Source organism: Sorex araneus, chromosome 3 (assembly GCF_027595985.1).
Source record: "Sorex araneus isolate mSorAra2 chromosome 3, mSorAra2.pri, whole genome shotgun sequence".
NCBI classification, from domain to species: domain Eukaryota; kingdom Metazoa; phylum Chordata; class Mammalia; order Eulipotyphla; family Soricidae; genus Sorex; species Sorex araneus.
This window is the reverse complement of record NC_073304.1, coordinates 114,348,527-114,369,334: the sequence shown is the minus strand read 5'-3', so window position 1 is coordinate 114,369,334 and position 20,808 is coordinate 114,348,527. Positions and strand designations below refer to the sequence as shown.

General features: G+C 38.9%; 1 protein-coding gene across 21 annotated transcripts in view; it reads right to left on the bottom strand.

The window, feature by feature from the left end:
- Nucleotides 1-20,808, bottom strand: part of KCNMA1 (potassium calcium-activated channel subfamily M alpha 1) — a 767,652-nt gene that overhangs the window by 149,599 nt on the left and 597,245 nt on the right. For 14 of the 21 annotated variants that reach the window (XM_055131433.1, XM_055131445.1, XM_055131430.1 and 11 more), the window contains 3 exons: nt 16,426-16,494; nt 7,455-7,541; nt 1,480-1,556 (listed from right to left, as the gene is read on the bottom strand). In XM_055131433.1, the coding sequence (XP_054987408.1) occupies nt 1,480-1,556; nt 7,455-7,541; nt 16,426-16,494 (233 nt within the window). Of the gene's footprint in view, nt 1-1,479; nt 1,557-7,454; nt 7,542-14,135; nt 14,148-16,425; nt 16,495-20,808 lie in introns of all 21 variants that reach the window. The other 7 variants (XM_055131423.1, XM_055131426.1, XM_055131427.1 and 4 more) reach the window with 1 other exon arrangement.

The window sequence follows — 20,808 nt, the reverse complement described above, 5'->3', positions numbered from 1 at the left end:
GGAAGGCCCTGAAAAGTTAGAGGCTTTTGCTCTGACATGTCACAATTGCAAAAAGGGGTGGTAGACTGTATATCTTGAGTCAGTTGAGAAGAAGGGAACAAAATAGTGAACCTGAGTTGCACAAAACACAGGAAGCAGTGAGATTTTGACAGAAACTGACCTAAAGATTGAGGTCTCTACTATGCTCCAGCAGAGCAATACTTATATCTGATGTATGTAACATCCAGCATTTCTCCCTTGAGGAGAAAAATGAAAAATATAGGCACTTAGTCCAGCCTTCCTTACAGTTTGTGGTTCCATGTACAGTAGAAATCACTATGCAAAAACATGTCCTCCCCATTGTCTGAGCTCTCCTCTCATCCTCCTGTCCAGTCAACTCTAATCCCATGATTGTGCTGTCTGGTTTCTGCTTGTGAAAAAGAATTCTATGGCCTGTTTTTGTTCTCATTCATAAGACTCAAGAACACCCATCTCGCTCTTCTCTCTTAGAAAACAAAAAGATTAACGCCTTTAGGTTCATCTGAACCCCCGTCAGTTTAGTCTATGTTCTCAACAATCTCATCCTCTCACTAAACTTGGAAACTTGATTTCCTCTTTCAGTAAAATAGAATAAATAACACCACTGCCAATTATACAGGGTTATGGTGAAGATCAAAGACAATAATGATCATAGGGAGCTTTGAAAACACTAAATCACCATATGAAGAAATGCACCATTATTATTGTTTTCTCTAGTTTGTGAATGATTTTTATTAGGCAGTACACCGTAATTACTGCATAAAGCATGGCTTTCTCAAGGTGTAGCCCACTTTAAGTACTGACTTCTCAGGAACTCGTGATCCAACATTCCCAACTTACCATGTTTTTCTCAAAAAGCCCCACTGGAAAGCTCATTTGGAAGTGGTTTGACAGGATATACCATGATTTACTGGGCCCAATCTAAAGACCAATAGCATGTTTGAGGGTGGTGGGGGAAAATGGCAAACAAGTTTCACTGGTGATTGCCACATTCTTTTCTTGAATCAGTTGGAGAGCAGCCGATGGAAAACTCTGGCCGTTAGCACCAAATGTCAACTCCGGGGAGATCAAGCACTCATACTCAGTTTCCCTCTGAGTACAGTCACTGCTAGGCTTGGTGGTCCCCTATTCACTAGACACCACTATGCCAAACATTCCCTCATCCCTGGGCTTAGCCTCTTCATACTTACTATGTTCAACTGGACACATTTACCTAGGCATCCAATTAGAATCAAGAGGTACTAGGTTCTCTACTAGTTGATGGTGGTGCTTTTTCATCCTCTGCTCTAATATTGTGAGGACAGATATTTATTTCATGTCTCTTTAAACTGTTGGATGAAACATAAACATTTTCAAGAAAACTCTTGATGTTTAGTGTTTCTCATTTAAGAGGTAGAGGAGATGGGAAACGAAGTTTGGAAAGGAAGAGAGGGAGGGAACGGAGAAAGAAGCACTACTTACGCCGTTTGCAGCCACATTTTTTTATTCTTTTGGGATCTGTGATGTCATCGTGACAGGCCTTGCAGTAAAAAAATGCCCTGGAGAAAGAGAATGGAAAAACTGACACATTTCATAATCCACCCAAATGAAATGAGTACCACATTTCCTCCACTGTGGTGCCAAATTAATGAAACACGCCAGCACTAATTTCCTTTAATCTCTTGAAAGGTTTAGACTTTTACAGACGGAAATGTTTGTTGCAAGACCATTTATTTCAAACACAGGACTCTGCGATTTGAGTTAGTGCTTCTTTTAATAAACTTTCATTTGTAAAGGAATGGGAGGAAAGGTTGGCCTGTGACACACTGGGTTTGTTCATTTGTCTTTCAGTTGTTGAGCCCAGTATTAGTGTTGCTCATCAGATCACAAGAGCAACCAGCCTTGGGTTCTTGCTAAGGAAGTGCAATCCATCTCTGAAACCCTCAAGGGTCTGGTTCAATATATATTAAAGGGGACACAAAGATGCCATGCCTGGGTCAAATAAAAATATTAGCCTTGCCATTTTGAAAGCACATTTTCCTTTCAGTCAAAGTAGGAGGGGATGAAAACCAAAAGCTGAGTCAGAGGGCTGTCAGCTCCATTTTGGGCTTTCAGATCTTCTGCTCACTCTAAAATTAGATGGGTCAGCACCCATACTCTTAGTGTATATATATATATATGTACATATGTATAAATATATATACACACACTAAATGGAGGACTTCTCGCCATAGCCAGAGAAATTTCTCTGACTGTTGAGAGTAGACAGAGCTATTATAGGGCCAGGTGAGTAGAAGACTCAGAGGAAGCAATGGACCAAATGTAAATCTCCATATGGGGTTACAAAGTACAGTGTCTGGGTCAAAGATACTTTGCATGAGAAAAGCTGAGCACTGTCAAAAATGTTCAGTGCCTAGAACAGCACTGGGAGTCCACATCCTTTCACTTTTGAGAAGATGTTAAATTCACTTAAACTATCTCATAACTGGATATGGGGACTAATAAATTTTCTGGCTTGTGTCCTCCACTACACTCAACATGAAGTTCAATGCAAGGGAACAATATAGTCTTTCCTTGACAAGGACTAGGAAGAAACACAGTACTTAGCCAACTTTCTGTGTCTGGTTCCCTTTTCTATGTATTTTTTTGGGGGGGAGGCAGAATTTCCACTTAGGATTAGCACTGCTCGGAAACCAATGTTCAACTTTCTGGGAGAGATATTGGAGATCACACAGTGAAGTTTCTAGGACTCAATGTCCTCATCTTTAAATTGAGGAGGTTGTCATGACCTGCCCAAAGTTATGTTGTGCTGGAACTTGGCTGGCTCCATGGCTTCTAAGTCCAAGTTCAATGCTCCTTCTGCTGTTACAGCTCATTCACTACTGTTCTAAATGTCAGTTTCAATCCACATTGCAAAATTTAAACAAACAAACAAACTAGAAAAGATAGTTGATTGCACTCAATGACAATCAGCAGTGGTCTGCCTTGAATGGGGAAGGATGTTAAAAAGAAAGCAAAATTTGTTTCCACTTCCATTGGCTGTTTTCTCCCGTATCTGACGGCCCTACACATAATGTAAATGATAACAATAATAATTGCTAATACTTAAAGGACACAACCTATTGGCCATGTACTATTATAAGTATTAAATAAGTATTAATGTACGTGATCTTCAAGTAATTCTTTGAAGGAATTATGGTTATTATCCTTGTTTTCTACATAATAGAATTGAAGTAGAGAGATTAAGTGATCTGCCCAAGGACACACAGCTAACAGTGGCAGTATCAGAATTCAAGCCATACAGTCTAGGACCAGAGCCAGTGGTCTTTAACACATCTCTACTAAAGAGATAATCAAATGAGTCTGAATGGTGGACTATTAAGAAAAGATAAAGTCATCATAAACTGATTCATGATTTAGGTCATGATCCTATGAAATCCTCACAGGATCCAAGCAAGTAAAGTTCACATGTTAAAATGGGATGGGACTGAGAGTTTCTGATGACCTAGAGACACATTACCCAAATGCAAGGGGCACTGGAGCACCAGCTGAATTTTGACAAGTGGTGCTTTGTTGCAAGCACCTACTACTCCCCCACCATTTCATGCTCATGGGGCAAAGGCCACTTCCTGCATACCTGACCTCAGCCTCTGAGAGACAGGCTAGGGCAGAGAAACAGCTGTGCTGACCTAACTCACTTTATACCTATGCCCCTGGATTCCAGTGGTCTTTTCACATTCCACACTTGCCCACGGACCTCCTGCCTCCATTCTTTCTCCTTTCCTCTCCACTTTCATGCTCATCCCACCCCCACCAGTATCCCAGGCTGGTGCCTCTGCCACACACATCCTCACAGGAGGACCAGATTTCCCACAGTGTTTGGCCAATGAGAAGAGCCTGACTTCTGAGGGTAAGAAGAAAGGAGATCCCCCCCACCAGATTGTGAACTCTTAGTGCCCATTTCTGATATGACTCCCTTCTGGCAGTCTTCCCTGTGTGGCCATCTCTCTCCAGGAGCCCTCCCAAGCCTCCTTTCCTTCCCTTTAACTAGAGATGTTCAGCTAAAGGTGGCTTCCCTTTCTTGCTAGCTCTGGGGTTCTTTCCATCCCTTGTTGGCTTGCACTGACTCTGCCCACAACTGTGTAGAGTTCCCTCATATATCTCTCCTTCTTTGTCCCATTTAAATATATTGTCAATTTTTTTCCAAGTTGTTGTTTGATAACGCCACCAAAAGCAGCCCTTATCTTCCAAAACTCCAGAATCAGGTCCAGTTGCCTTTACGATAGCTTCATGAATACATATGGTACCTCTTCTCTATTTCATAGAGGCCACAGTGAATTCTGAATTCCCTCCATCCTGTTCCTTCCCCAATTCTCACCATCTCAGTCATATGGAGCCATCCTCCATCTAAGTACGTGTATGCCCAACTCAGGCTCTACTCTTGATTCCTCTTTTTACCTTCACCTCTTACTTCTAGTTCATCATTTCATGAATCCTCCAAAATCTAATTTTGCAGACTATTTTTTTCTGAATTAGTCTCACTTCTCTTTACTTTCACTCAGGAATCTAGTCCAAGATAGCATTGCTCACCTACACTCCAACTCTTTCTGCCACTTTTCCAGTTCCATTACACCCTGTTTTCTACAAGGTAGGCATATCAATCCCCCTCCAGCTTAGAATCATCCATGGCTCCATCTTTAACCAGCCTTGCAGCCAGAGAAGTCCTGGGCAACTACAGAGGAAATCCCTGCTCTCTAACCTTATCCTGCCACTCTATTTCTCAGGCCACATTTTTCTTGTCTTTAACTCCAAGAACATAACAAACCTCTTCTCACTATGGCTCCTCTTTGTTTCTGATCTATCTTTAATAGGTTCTTTCCCATAAGATATTTCTGGTCAGATATGCTTAGAGCAGCCTTCACTTATTTCCAGCTGAAACCAGTGATTCCATTGCACTAATTCTCTGCATCATATATGAACAAAATTGCAACTCCTTCCTCTCTGGAACATGAGTCCACAAAAATAGGGACATATCTCCTGTGTTCATCACTGTCTCCCTGGTAACCTAGAATGAAGTATTCTAGAGAATGAAAGAGCTGCAGATATTTGATGAATGAACATGAGGGCATTGCCCAGTAATGGTAGATCTACACCTTTTTCATGAAAAAATGTAGTGAGAATTTTTATAAAAAGGTTATTCCATTTTCCCTTTGGAAACTAATTAATTTTTTGTTGTGACTTAGAATCATATCTGTAGGACATGTTTATAAGTTAGCACCTGTGACTCATATGAAATACTATAGCTAAGTGAGTTAAAGAGAAAAATATTAAGAAGCAAAGAGTAAAGGACTGTGCCTGAATGCTCTTCCCAAAGTGACCTTTCTAAGGCTACCCTGGATGGTTTTCATCCCCTTTCTTTAAAACACTGCATGTCAAGGCGTCTATGAGCTAGAATCCATTATCTTCTGTTACTTTTTTTTGAAGCAGAGAATAAAAATTCAATCCTAGATCATCATAATCTGCTTTTCCATATTTATAAAACTTGTTTTGTTTCATTCAAGTGTCCAATGTCCTTTCTATGGTTTTCTGCAGTCTTCATCTGTTTGAAATCCCTTAACTGACAGCATTTGCTCTGACACATCACACACCACAGAAAATTACAGGCTGGTGTTGTAGCTGATTGTGTCAGCATGTATTTGTGAATACCATAAAGCACTGAAATGAGACACATTGCACTCCCTAATATAGGAGGCAATTTGTTTTTTGGACTGCCTGGCATTTGTGACATTCATTAGTGAGAGATGCAATAGGAAATAGAATTACACAAATGGGAGCTTCATGTTATATTTGCTATCTGGGAGGTGCCTGTGATCTACAGTGTTGCAGGGCTCAAGTCTCTGGTAGGTGGAGCTGAGATATGCCTCCAGCCTTTGTGTCTCTAAGTCTGGGCATTGGAACACAAACTTCTCTTTCAGCGGAGTAGGGTTGGGGTTCAGTCCTATTCACCCACACTTTCCTCCTGCTGGAGATCCCAGTTCTCAAGATACTCCTAAAGAATAGTGAGGCTCCATGAACTGGGTAGAGGGATTTTTTTCCTCTCCTGCGTCTGAATAATGGCAACCCATGTCCAATTTGCAGAAGCAAATTAATACCATTAGAGAGCTCAGCTCTATAGAAGCTGTTTTTTGTCCTTTTTTCTAAGTTTCTATCCTATATTTTTAAAAATTAATTTAAAGTTCTTATTACTGATGTGGTTAGTTTGCAAGAGTGGATGAGGAATGAAAAAACAATCCAGATGAGTTGCCAGATACCATAATCTCTTCTCAGCATGTCAGGCTTACCTCTTGGCAAATAATTGAGAGTAGTCTCTAGAAACTGAGCTTCCTAGTTTTAAACCCTATTTCACTACTCATTAGCAGTGTGACTTTTGGAGTTTAATGAACCAACCAGGGCCTCAGTTTCCTCATTAGTAAAATGGGAATAATTCTATAATGTTCCCTATCTTCTAAAGTTACGAAGAGGTTTAAATGAGTTTATTGTTACCTTGTACCTGGTGCCTTGAACAGTCTGGCACAGATTTCATTCCACATAAGACTTCACTAGATGATGAAATACTAGTTTTAGAAAAGTAAAGACCCATTTTAAGTCACACTTTGCCACCAGCTTATATATTCTGTGTTTTACAAAGAGAGAATCAAAGCCTGAGCGTTTTTAGAAGACTTAGCCTCCAAGGTTTCTTTGAAGAGTAGAAGGAAAGAATGCAGAACTAGCACAAGCCTGGCTTTGAGTAAAACTCATTAAATAAAGACAATAGATTGAAATAAATAATTACAGCCCTTCCCAATTAATAATTTATTTAAGATAGTTTATACTACATTTTAAAGTGACCTGTTTGACCATTCGAGTCACATTTTTTTTTTGCTAGTTAATCTTTCCCAGGCAATATGGTAGAATACAAAATAAAGGAATCTTGCAATATTACACAGTGTTTATCAAAGAGCCCTCCTATTTCCCAAGCTGTATGACTGGGTTTAGAGATGCGAGTAAAGTCTGTAGAACATTGAGGTCAATGAAATACTAGGAACAACCTTTAGTGGCTAAAGAATTTAGCCTAACAACTTCAACCACTTATTGATAGGAACACAAATAGAAAGAGTCAATTTAGTATTTCACCTGAAATGAATCTGGACCTTTAAGAATTCATTTGGCAACTAAAGTAGAAAAAATGATTGAGTAAATATACTTAGATAATACAAATAAAGGAGCCCTAGACCAGAAGCCAGTTATCCTTTGTGACATTAGCGCAAGCAACTTTTATCTTCAACTCTGTGGTACTCAATGCTCTCCTTGGGAAAATGAAGAACCAAAATACTGAATCCTACTAGCTCTAAAATATTCTTATTACAGTTAAAAGATGTAGAACTGGGCCAGAAATTAAGGCTGATAAAAATACTTACCTTTTAACTTCTTTGGCATCACTTGCGATGAAAAATCCTAAAGTACCTTCTTGGATCTTAAGATGATTTCCAGGATTAATTAATATACTGCTCAGTGAACAAAAAGGAGAAGAAAAAGACACATTTGTGAGGTCATTATACAAATAAAACCTTGAAAACTATATTGCATACTGTTAATTTTATAGGGGCCCCACAAGTCTAATGCTTTCCTAATATTTTTTTCTAGATCCAGATATTCACTGTCCTACACATTTAATTGAATAATGCCATCATAAAACTCTACTGAGTAATTTCTAGGAATAATTTCAGGGATGGCATTTTCCTATTGTGGTAATTGGAGGAAATCAAAGTTTTAGAACAGGGTTTATAAAATAAATCTGCCATCATGGGCTTCTAACTTGAAGCAAAGTTTCTAACAATGCATCCCTTTAAAAACTAGGATTGATGGCCAATGTTGAGTGTTTTTGGTCTAATAGAGCTATTACTACACAAATTTTCCATTTAATGACAGAGCATTAATGGGACCCCTATATGCATACATAAACATACATATACATAACAGACCACATATTACTGCAGGGAATGGTACAAGACACCTATAACCAGTGCAGAAGCAAACAGAACATCTGCATGACATTGATAAGCACTTGGAAGTAAGTGGGTTCCATGCGCAGCGTCTATCAGAAAAAGCCCCCCAAAGTCCCAAAACTTTATTACCCAAACAGTGAAAGGAAAAAATGCCAGAAGTTGGACATGCTTAATGATTCCAATCCACTGTTTAGCAATATGTATGGTGGTGTTTAAATAGATATGTCTCTAGCACTTACGGATTGAAGCAAGCTGTAATTACAAAACAAATGCAAGTTGCCCCTAAAATAACTTCCCTTTCTGGGAAGTATGTAATATACACTGTCTTATTTCAAAGTGGAATAAATAGATTAGCTGACCAAGTTGTGTTTGGACTGACAGAAGAGATAAATGTATCCTAATATAATAATTGGATGAAACAAGCAAGTTTAATTTTCTGTAGATCAAAAGCAGAATACAAGAATGTCTCCCACAGAGATTGAGATGAGGCTTTAGACTTAATGGACATGGAATTTAGAGACTCTAAATGCAGCAGTAGATACAACAGAGATGTTCTTTGATCTGAAAAGCTGGTGTTTAAGGTAATAGATGTTTGGAATTAGGCTAAAGGAAATGCTCAAGCATCTAAAACAATAAAAATGGAGAATGGTAATTAACATGTAATTGTGTTTTATGGTAAAACCATTCCATAAAAAGTGATGGGTCTATAGTAATACAGAAAGATCCCAGGGTAACTTTTGTTTTGTGGAGAGAACCCGCAGTATGTCATCGTTGCAAAATGATTGTGTATGGTCACTGAGCACCTACTAAGTACCATAAGCTGATGGAAGGGAGCCATTGTTTCCTTTCAGTAACCTGTGCCATTAGTGCCATTATCAATAAGTAATACTGAAAAACCCAAGAAGAGTTTTCTGCCCTAACACCTCAGGCAACAATGGTATTCCTCAGAGGAAGAGGCATTCTTTGAGACACAGCCGATGATGAGCAGTGCTGTGTTAGAGGCACCTGCTAATCATTCTTCTACCAACTCTTCACTTTGTCTTAAAAGTCCCATGATACCCTGTGATAATGACAGGGAAAGGGTTAGGATTTAAAAAGTTTAGGTAAGCATCCTCACCCTTTTTGTTGTTATTGTTTACCTTTGGACCAGCACCTGTCCTGCATCCAGATCCACAGACTAGCAATTATAAACAAGGCAGCATACTAGTGGTCTTCAACCTTCCCACACCTGGACTTGTACTGGGTTTAGAAAGTCGAAATTATGGATTTGCACACATTCTTACCCTCTCTCCTCCAAAGTGGTCTTACTGCACAGTCAGATTGGGTACAAATCTCAGTATTGTGACTTAACAGCTATCTGACCATAAATAAGCTGCTAAAACTTATTTTATTACCAGCAAGTTGAGGATGATGATGATTAACGTCTTTATTCAGAAGAGTCAGTGAGATAATGCACAGGAGGCTCATGCATATCGACCATTGTTACTTATTTATTACTATAAAGTAAGCCGAAGCTTATATTTGTTTCCAAATTTTCAAATTTTCTTTGGATGCCTCATAGAGTGGAATATAGAATGTCTTGCCAGACACTCTGTCCATAAGGAAATGAAGTTACATGGTGAAGAGGAGGACACTCCAGAATAATACAGTTGGATATGTGTGAACATTTGTGTAGTCTTAAAGGAGTCAATTCCTTAACGTTGGAAAAGTCTACATTTTGATATGTATTCATACAAGAGAGTAAAAAAAGCTTCTGAGTGAAGAAAAAAATCCCATCATGATTTCAACAATGTAATTCAAAAGGAAAAATTTGACACTCATCAATGTCTGGGTGACATATATGCACAAAACAAGCCTCACACGGAGCTCTGCTTCCCTTTTTCACATTATGTGCTTCATTAATTGCACTCCCATGATCCAAGCACACTGTGGCATGGGGAAGATGGTGATAGCAAGGCTCCTATCAATGCAAAGTTTCTTTTCCTCTTTTCTCTATCATCAGTGAGTAAGAATTGGCCTACCGTGAGAATTGAGGACTGTCATTCCAAAGACTGCAGGCTGAGATCTTTTATTACAGCCTTCAAGCTTACTTTAGTCAAGCTATCCTGCATGGTACAGAGGAAATATTTGGGACACCAACATAAAGCAAATTTGTGTTTGAGTTTTAGAATCTCTGGCAATGCTGATTAGGTAGACAGGTGCATGTGTCAGGCCTCATGAGCTCAGACCCTGACCTTGGACGTGTGGGTATAGCAAAGCTTCATTTTCTTTATCTGTACAAGGGGGTGAATATCACTAGTGTATAGTGCTAAAGCAAGTACTATGTGCTGAGTGACTGCATATCACAAGTCCTTATCACTACATACAACCATACCACTACAAGTAATACCAAGCTACTGCAACTGCAAGATGAATGACTCTCATGAGTCTTCCCTCCTTTCAGATGGGAAGCAAAAATGGAGCCCAGTTCCCGAGAATAATGAAAGAAAGAAGTCCAATACATAAAGAGGCTGACTGTGCTGGATTTTGTTTGTAAAATTAGGAAGCTGGTAGATAAGCCCATGTCCCTGGTTCCAAGGCAACCTGGCATATTCTGCCTTCTGTGAAAGGATATGAAGTTTCCTAGAGGAAATATATTACTTTTTGATATTTTAGATACCAAGTATTTCTATATTCAAAAATAGAAAGTTCCAATAAAGTGCTAATCTTTCTACTTCTGACAAATAAATAATATAAGGGTCCCAGACAGAGGTAATGTCACTTGTTCCTGCAGAGTGCCAACTATCCGTAGAGTCTGTGATTGACCAATTAATGGGAATGTGCAAATCTTTCCAAAGATCTTTGATCTCTTCAAAGAGTATTCTATGTTAAGTTTGTTTAGTTTTTATGACTGCCAAAAGCCTCCCTCCGCATCACTCTAAATCAATCTCTGGCTCCAACTTTGTCTAACTCACTACCTTATCAGATAGAAACTTTGAGATGTGTCATGTGATGAATCAAGAAAATCCCAAAGGGTAAAAAAAACTCATATATCAATTAGCAGAATTCCAACAGGGACATGTTCTTGGCAGGGGTGAGCTTTCCTTCATCTCAAGGAACCTATAAATTATCTTCTTTCTCTTCAAACCCTGCAAAAACATTCTGTGACAATTGGAGACAGTGGTGAGGACCTTTCCCCAAGGATAACTGTTTTCCCCACTGTTGCTCTCAGATTATATTTGTATCTAGACTTACTCTTTGATTATTTGCCCAACCATGAGGAGAAAACAGACATTTTCTGTATAGAATCTACATTTTAGGGAAAAAAAGTGAAAAAAATATGATATGCCTTATTTGGGTAAGTTTCTCATTCTACAAGCTGAGAGCTACTAAATGTTATAAGGACTTTTCAACTATTTGTTGAATGAAAAAAATGTTAATTCACTGGTCTCAGCACCAAAGGTGCTCTTTTTTCTCTCTAAATAAAAGAAAGGTAGTGACAGCAGCTCGTGAAAAAAAAAGCTGAAATTCTGATAATTCAGGTATACCAAAGGATTCTACACCTCCTAGATACTGGCTAGTGAACCATCAACCTCTCAGAAGTCTTACATTTACAACAAAAAATAAATTGGTATACATAGCCTCTAGTAATAGAAAGTAGAACAATTAAGCGTAAGCAAGGATGTGAAGCAATTGATCTCAATTTTGCTCATTCCCTTAGATTGGAATTTTATGTCCCTAAGAATTAAGAACATTCCTGTGGACCTGACGAGAGGACTCAGTACAACCCAGAGCTGTTTCTATCTGGTAGCTGAAGCAGAAGAGCTCCAGGTCTCAAGCTACATAACATTTTGTTGTGTGTGAATTGTTGAATTTTTTTATCTAGTTAAGGATCTGTGACTTGATGAGAGAAAAGAAAATATTTTCTCTTTCTCTACCACTTATGAACAACAAGTGTAAAACATCTGTCTTCATCATCATATACTTTACTTGTTTGCTGTTTGGGCAGATAATCTTCAATTTGTAGTTGAACAAAAATTTTCAAGGAAATTAATTTTTATCTATCATGGATCAATATAACATTGATGTATCATTCGCCTCCCCTTACCCCAAATTTTGGTAGGTTGAATGTACCATTCCCTAATTACAAAAATATCACTCACAAGAGAATATACCTTGTACTTGATAACATGATAATCATATCTGTGTCTAGCTAGCTAATGGGACTCTATTAACTAGAACAAGACAATAAGATCCATTATTGGTGCTTCATGAAGATTTCAATTTGTGCCCAGATGAATTACATCACTGGGAAGTAGCCTCTTTGATCACAAGAGGTCATATACCATTGAAAGGAAGTAGAACTTGGAGCCAATTATTTCCCTTGCCAGGAAATACTAGCTCTCTGCAGTTTATGAGCTGTATTAGGGCATGGCCTACCAAAACATTGAGTCTCAAATATTATTAAGGAATTTTCCTTTTTATGCACTATTTAAAATATATGATATGTTGTTCTGAGTCCCACACAACTAGACACACACACTTTTACTTATAGAATATTTGCAGAAGACACACTTGTGTTTTCCATGCTTCGGTATGCTTGAGCCGAATTTACTTACACAGAGACAGCATAAATAAGATTGCTCCCAGCTTGTCAGAATCAAATGACTGTCACTTAAGTCCACCAATGATATCGATTAGGAGTTGATTTCTGTCAAATATGTCAGTAATTTTATAAGTGGTATTTTAAAATATATTTTACCCATAAGAAAAATAGGAGTTACATGGAATGGGAAAGATATTGTTTATTTGAGAAGGACAATACTGAATATTTGGTTCTGGGAGCAAGCCATTTTTCTTTCTGGTACACATTCATGCCTACATCATAACATGCCTTCACCACAAGAAAAAGGAATCAAAGACCAAAAGCCAATAGCAGAGGTGCAACCACTGTGACCATTGAAGATGCAAAGTGTTGCAGTAACTTCTCGCAGTTGGATCATATCAATAATGCCAAACTGACAGGAAGCCACCTCTATTTTCACACATCTACTCAAGAAATCACATAAGAATCTGACTTTTGAAAATGTTCCAGATACACACACACAAACACAAAATTACAAACAGGTGACAGTGATTGTAGCTATGGAGAAAATCAAGTCTTGAGAAAATGAATAAGTAGGCATCTCAAGAGTATGTTTTCAACAATACACTGTTGGATAACACATTACTGAAAAACTACACTAGAAATATTAACCCCAAAATCAAAAAAATGATATTGATGATGATGTAGTCATGCTTCATGCAACACAAAACAGCAGCAAGACAAAGTGAGATCATATGGTGAAAGTAGAGGCACTTCATATTAAGAAATATGCCCGAACACAAAAGACAAATAAAGCCATGAGTCTGTCTCAATAAACAGCACTTATTCCATAAACCAAATGTGATCATCTGGCAATTTTGTGGGTATTCTCTTTATTGAGTACTGCCCAATAGGTGAAATATGCAAAATACTGTCAGCAAGATATGTGGATGGAAAAAGAGTTAAATATAAGGGCTTGGTCTCTGTTTTGTGGATAAAAGGACACGAATTCTGCTCTACAGACTGGAAACTAGACACAGAGGAGGAGTTCACTGGGAATGTGGATGTGGCATGTAGACAAATGGCACCACAGAGTCTGGTGGACACCAAGACACAGCAGGACAGGACAAAACAGACACCACAGGCTGGAGAGACGCATCCTCCTTTTCTCTTTAATATCATTTGTTCCCAGCATTGGTGCCATGACTCAAAATAGGGTTGTGCCTTTTGCTTTTTGTAAGTTTCCTGCAAAGAAGTTAGTGCGTCATTCAAAAGAATTAACAAATCAAACAAGAAAAGCAATATGCTAATTTCAACTTGTATGTACTCTAGTGGGAAAGGGCATTGTATATTAAATATACATAAATATACTAGACAAGGGAATGAGATTATATATAATATGCATATATCCATATATATTTATATATATAATCTCTATCTTCCTGAGTTCTTGGCAAGTGGTTAGTCCTGTGGTTAGAAGTGAAGATAGATAGTGGATATTGGGAGGAAAGTTAGCGAAGAATGCATACCGCTTTCGGCTTCTGCAAAACGACAAGAAAAGAATTTAAAATCAAACAATTTGATAATAAATTGATTGACACAAGAAGGAAAGAAGGCATAAAAACCTTTGTTTCAAATTTGAAGGATGCATGTGAAAACAAGGTTTTCCAGCAAAGCATGAAAACACTACCATGAGATAAAACAGTAACAAAGATAGTTAAACAGGGTGGAGGCAAGGGGGGTGGAAAGGAGAAGCAGAATTCTCTGAAGTTTAACACCTGGTCACATGGAAAATGTGAAAGTAAAAGAAAAAGGGGACTTTTTTTAATGAAGGAAAAATTCTCAGTTGTTATCAAGGAAGTGTCAAAAAACGGCTTCATTTAAACATGGAGACTATTTGCTACACCCTGTGTTTCCTCAGAGGCATGATCCACATTCCTTCAAACACACTTTTTTTCCACAAGAACCAATGTTCTTCCACACTGAGACCAAGCCACAGTTGAATAGTAAAGCTGGCAGCTGCACACAGAAAGCCCAGACAGAGCCAAACAAGTTTCTTTACTTTTTCTTTAAAAAGACTACCTACGTCTATAAATATGCCTTCATTGAAAATATTTAATTTTTGTAAATTAATTGGAATGTTCATTAAAGAAAAATATTTGTCCTAGAGGAGAACTCTGTACTCTTTTCCCAAGAATGGAGGTAGGGGGTCCATGGTAAACCATTTACAGTCCTTCTCTCCATTCCTGGGATCAGAAATGCAGCGGGTGGGAGGTAGGAGTCAAGGTTCATGATGCCACCTCCCGTCATAAAATTATTCTCAAATGGTCAAGAAAACGATTCAGCTCAGCCACATCTTGACACATTTTTTGGAGAGAAGCACAAAAGTATAAGCTAGGTAAAACATTGATTTACACATAAGTTTACTGACTTGGCAACACGAAGAATATCATTTGCAAATACTCCAGATACACATCTCCCACTACACGGGTCTAGGAGTAGTGGCAACAACATAGACAAGAAACAATTCCAGGAACAGCCACAGCAAAGAGCAGCACTCAGGTATTTTGTGGGGTTCTTTTTGGCATATAATATTCTTCACTGTGCCAACACAAAAAATAAGAATATGTCTCTATATACATATTTGGTTTTGACTATAGCCATATTCTATACGTTCATCAAATTTACCATTGCTTTCTTCCTTTTGGCTGATTTGACTTTTCAAAATATCTTAATAATCAATCAGGTTGATTTTGTGAAGAATCTGATCTTGGTTATGGTTATGGTTAATGGAGAACATTGGATTTACTTTCTTCCAATCCACAGGGGCATTTTGTTTGTCTTGTACTTTGGTCAGAAAGACACATGTTGTGCATTTAGAATTCTGGCCTCACTGAATCATACATCCAGATAAAATAAGCCCCTTACAAGATGACAGCAGAACTCTAGTCTTGCCCTGCGATCTGTTGGGTTATTCAGGCATCTACTGGGGGTGTAGATATACTTTACACTTGGGAGTCTGCAGAAAGATTTGCTTCCTGTAGCAAGAGCAAATCCTGCATGCCATCTCAGAGGACAAAATCCCAGGCATTTCTAATGAGTTCTCTTTCTCCAAATCTACTGATAAAAATAGGGGAGCAAAAATCATCCCTATTTCATCTGTGAAATACGCTGGACTTCACCACCAAAATTTCTGGGTCCTTTTACTCTTGTGATGCTTCTTTCTTCCAGCATGAACTTATATATTGACTAGGGTGTTATCTATTTCAACCAGACCCATTCTTTCATCAGTCTGATTTGCACATAATTAAGTACAAAATAAATAAATAAAGAGAGCTTCTGCCTGTGAGCCCTGTTCTCCTGGCTCATTTGAATGAAACTGATACTCTGCCACCTGGATTTTGTTTGCACTGAGAGAAGCACATATGGTACACAATAGGCTGCATGTAATTTGGCTATCAAGAGAGGTAGTATCTCCCATCACAGCTCTGCCCTATGACTGCTTGAAGGAGGCCAGAATCAACCTGATTTTTGCTAATAGCAGTTAGAGAAGGCTTTAGTTCTACCTAAGTTTTATGCTTAAGAGAATAAAAGTGCAAGCTGGCATACTTGGTGGAGATCTGCATGTCTCAGCCCTTTCCCCTGGAAAAACTCTGAATTTCCAAGAGTGCATCTGGGACAGAACGGCAGGGTCTGGTTAAGCAAGCCTTGAAATATGCTTAAGTCAGGAAGGCGTGGCATCAAGCAAATAATGTGTAAGAAAGAAGAGGACTGACCGTTCCCAGAGATGATTCTCAGGGTCAGTCATGACAAACTTACCGACTCTCACGGTTGGCGGACTTATACTCAATGGCTATCATTAAGAGCTTGAGCTTCACAAAACACAGCCTGCAGTGAGATGGAGAAATCAACCAGTCAGTGCTGCAGAATGACCAGAACCGCAACAAACATTGGCTATCTCCTAGTACAGCCAAAGACCAAAGATCCTCATTTACACACACACACACACACACACACACAGAGTTGTATGAAAGCTGACGCCTTATATGTGATATGATACTGAATGCTTAAAGTGTGTATTGCACTCAGATCTGGTTGTCTACACACAAACCCCAAAGAGGGATTTGTGCCCTGGGATTTATGCTAAGCTAGATTCTCAGTTACTCCCTTGGGTAGCAAAATGTTGACTACAGTGAGAGGGAGGTATTTGAAGCAGCTGGACCTGTTATTTGGATTCCATTTTGGTCCTTTGTACAAATGGCTCATACTGTTGTTCTGAGCAGACCCCTGTGCACTCAGAATGATGGTAATAATCTTTAGCCTGGGTATAAGTGTCCTGCATGCAACAATGGCATTGTCACTGCATGTGCCTTCCAAACTCATCTCACCTCATCTGCCCAGGGCTCTCGCCCACAGCCCATTCTGTACTGAGGCTGGTGCTGGCTCAGGTCTACGCCTTTGCACAGTCATTTCATCTCATTGGAATGCTTTTTCCCTTCCTCACCGTGTCCTTTCAAGTCAAATCTAGCTTCTCCACCTACTGCCTCTGCCCTCCTGGTTCTCTTCCATTCCCAGAACTCTACCTCATCTGCAACTATGTTAGTTTCTCCCATTCTTGGTTCACTTCATACAGGCTGTGCTTACTTCCAATTGTTCTGTGTTTGAACTTGTGCTCCTCGAGTATCTTAGCTCCATTAACCACTCCAGACTAGACTGGACTTCCTACACTGCTATACATGTAACCACTGATACACGGAAGCTCAAAAAACACATAATTTGTATCTCCTATGGCTCAATACTAAAAGATAAATTAATAAAATGTGCACACAGGTGTTCAAGGAAGTATTATTTATGCAGAATGAAATATTTAAATAAACCTTAATATTCAAAAATAAGATCATGGTTAAGCCAAGTGTGTATAATATAGTATTACACAGCACTAAATATGAATTTTCAAAGAATATTTCAAGATATAAGATCAATAAATAATTGTATTCTGATATCAACATGATGCATTTGGATGAAAATACACAAAATATGATAATGTGTATACAAAACTTCACATATACAAAATAGTTACCTAAATTTTATTTATAAGTTTCTACAAAGAGCATTATCACAGAATTTATAGAAGTTTTGAAAAATAAAACATTAGCTAGCTGATTGAGTGATAAGTTGATGGTTACTTAGCTCCAGCATTGTGAAGGGCAGAAGGTTCTAAACTTTCTCAGAGGTCTCAGTTAAGCACAATACACCTATGAGGGAGGTAATGATACTTGTGATTCAGACTTTTGTTGACTTTCCTATTTTTACAGGTGATAAAATTAAGGCTTAGAAATCCCATCTGGTACACCTGAAAGTGTATACAGCATTTGCTTATTCCTTGTTGTATGTTGGGAGAGAGAGGCACTAAACTAATGTAAAAGTGAATACATAACTATTTTCCAGATGATAACAAGTACTATGTAGAAAATAAAAGACCCTAAGAGGACAGAGTCACAAGGAAAGTGTGTCATCTATAATGTCCAAGAGTGTGATTCTGAATAGGTGATGCTGGAGCACAGAGCACTGGAGCGGAGAAGAGGCAGGCAATTAGGAGAATCTGGGGAAATTGCCTGCTAGGATGCGGGCACAGCTGGAGTGGAGGCTGTGAGGGGGAATAGAGCACAGGTATTAAGGGTCACAATAAGGACTATGGAGACAGCCGCTTAGCTGGCCAGGTGATGATGATTGGTCAAGGATGTAGGCAGGACTAAGATCATGAAGACTGGGCTGGCCACAGGTAGATGTCTGCAGCTTGTTCAAAGCAGAATGGAGGTTTTCAATAGAAACACATAATCAGTTGTGCTAGCCATGTGAATCTGCTGCTAACAGGTAAACTGCTGGTGTAAGTCTCATGTTTTCTGGTGGGAATGATATCAATTGCTCATTACTGCATGTGAGTTCTTGGTCCCCTAAATATTGCTTTTTAACAAATAGTCTGATTTCAAAGGACCACTTGCATCCAGGCATACTTGGGCTCTCTCAGTGATTTACAGGCTTACTGATTCCTGCCAGCAGACTCTAATGACCTGGTCTTTGTGCTGATTATGCAGTTTGCTAAAATACCAACCCATGTATCCAATACAGCTGGAAAAATGTTTTTCTTAATTTATGTCCTATAGTGTACTGCTAACATGCACCCTTTATAGAGCTGTTACGTGGAACTTAAACTGTCTAAAATATTAGTTAGTTGATGCAATATTTGTTGAACCAAATCACCAGATTAAGTAACCAATTCCAAATGTAAAGAGCAGTAAATGCCAAAAACTCAAGGAAAGGGTTGACCATAATTTAATAGGGATCGTGAAAGGGGAAATTTTCTGATATCCAATGAACAAAAAATGTTCTTATTTGGGATTATGGTGGTTCAAGGGATCAAGGATCTTTATTGCTTAAATGGATTTTATCCCACTGATGAAAAGAAGAAATGGCTCAGAAAATAAGTATTCCTAGATGCAAAATTACTCTTTACCAACTAGGTAGGTATAAAAATAAAGGAAAATAAAAGTAAAATCAACAGAAAATAAGTGTCCTTGAACACATTCCTGAATTAAGCAGGGAGTGGGCCAGCAAATCTGAGTCATCTTTCATTATTTTCAAATCCATGCCTATCGACAATGATTTACACTGTCTCATACTGAGCCAGAGAGAAAGTACAGTGGGAAAGGTGTTTGCCCTGCATGCAGTTGATCTGGGTTCTATCCCTAGCACCCCATAAGGTCACCTGAGCACACCAGGAGTTTCCCCAAGACTGAGGCAGAGATCAGTCCTGAACACTGCTTGATATAACCAGAAAGTCCAAACCAGACCAATCAAACAACAACAAAAATCACTACCCTATAGAGGTTTTACCTTTTTAAATTTTATTTTAAAATTGAGTTTATTCTTTTTCATTTACAATGCTATTATTAATATTAAAAACAATAGATTATCATGTGTATAATTCCAACACCACACCCATTACCAGTGTACCCATCTCCAAAGAATCCCAACCCCCTCTTTCTCAAGCCCTTCAACTTAATTGTGTTGATCAATTCCCCCATTATGTTGCCTTTGGATGTTTGTTGCTATTTTGCCATTTATCCTTAAACCCCACTTATAGGGGGAGAGGGAGAGAGAGGGAGAGAGGGAAAGAGAGATCCTTTCTTTTTAATAGGGTCACTCCCACAGGTGTGTGGTGCAGCAGTATGAACTTAATACTCTGTTATTAAGGGCTATTCCCACCAGTACTCTGGGGGGTCATTGTAGTGCTGGAAATCAAATTCTGAGTAATGTCTTGATGCTTAGTAGTCTCTGAAGAAGTACTTTTCCTGTCAAATGAGACCCCAGTCTCTGCCCAAATGAATGGAAAGGGAAACAGTGACATAAACAAACCGATGAACTAACCACACACTTTCCAGCAATTCGAAATGGGCCAGCCTTTCCCTGCTTAACCAGCTGACAAGTGGAGATTCGAAGAGAAAACCTAGTGGCTGGTCACAAGACCTTGGCATGAAAATGCCCAGAGTGGAAATCAAGTCTCAGTGCAGGGTGCTGCACAGAAGCTCCTTGTAAAAGTGGAGGGAAAGGAGTGATGGCCACAAGCCTAAACTGCAGACACGTTCTGTTAGTTCAATCTGGTGTTATTTAAAAACTGAAATTAGACTCTGACAGGTGATTTCATATAAAAACTAGCTTTACAGATTTCCTTGGAAAACCAGCAAGTTCACATTGGAACCACACATTCCACATGCCTAAAGGGACTGGTGCTTGGACGTATGGGACTTGCCCGTGTGGGTGGGATGTGTCATCTCCAACAAGCCACAATCCCAAACACTCCTGTTATCTAAGACCTACCCACTCTTCATTCATTGTTGCCAACTGCTTGCTCCCTAAGGCAGTGAAGTGTATAATCATCTTCTGTGGGTGTATTCAAAATATACATCTGAATTATATACGAAATACACTGGAAACAGAACTGTGTCTTGCCTTGTTTATTCTATGATGAGATTCTTCTAGGGTGTTGTTCAGGGTGTTGGGCTTAATGATACAACAAAGATGCAGCCTCTGATGGAGATTCTCTAAGGAAGAACAGTTCAAAAGGAATAAACAGGCATCTGGAGTGCGGTAGGGTATGGTAAGCAGTTGTGTACTCAACTCTCTAGACTCTAGACTGAGATT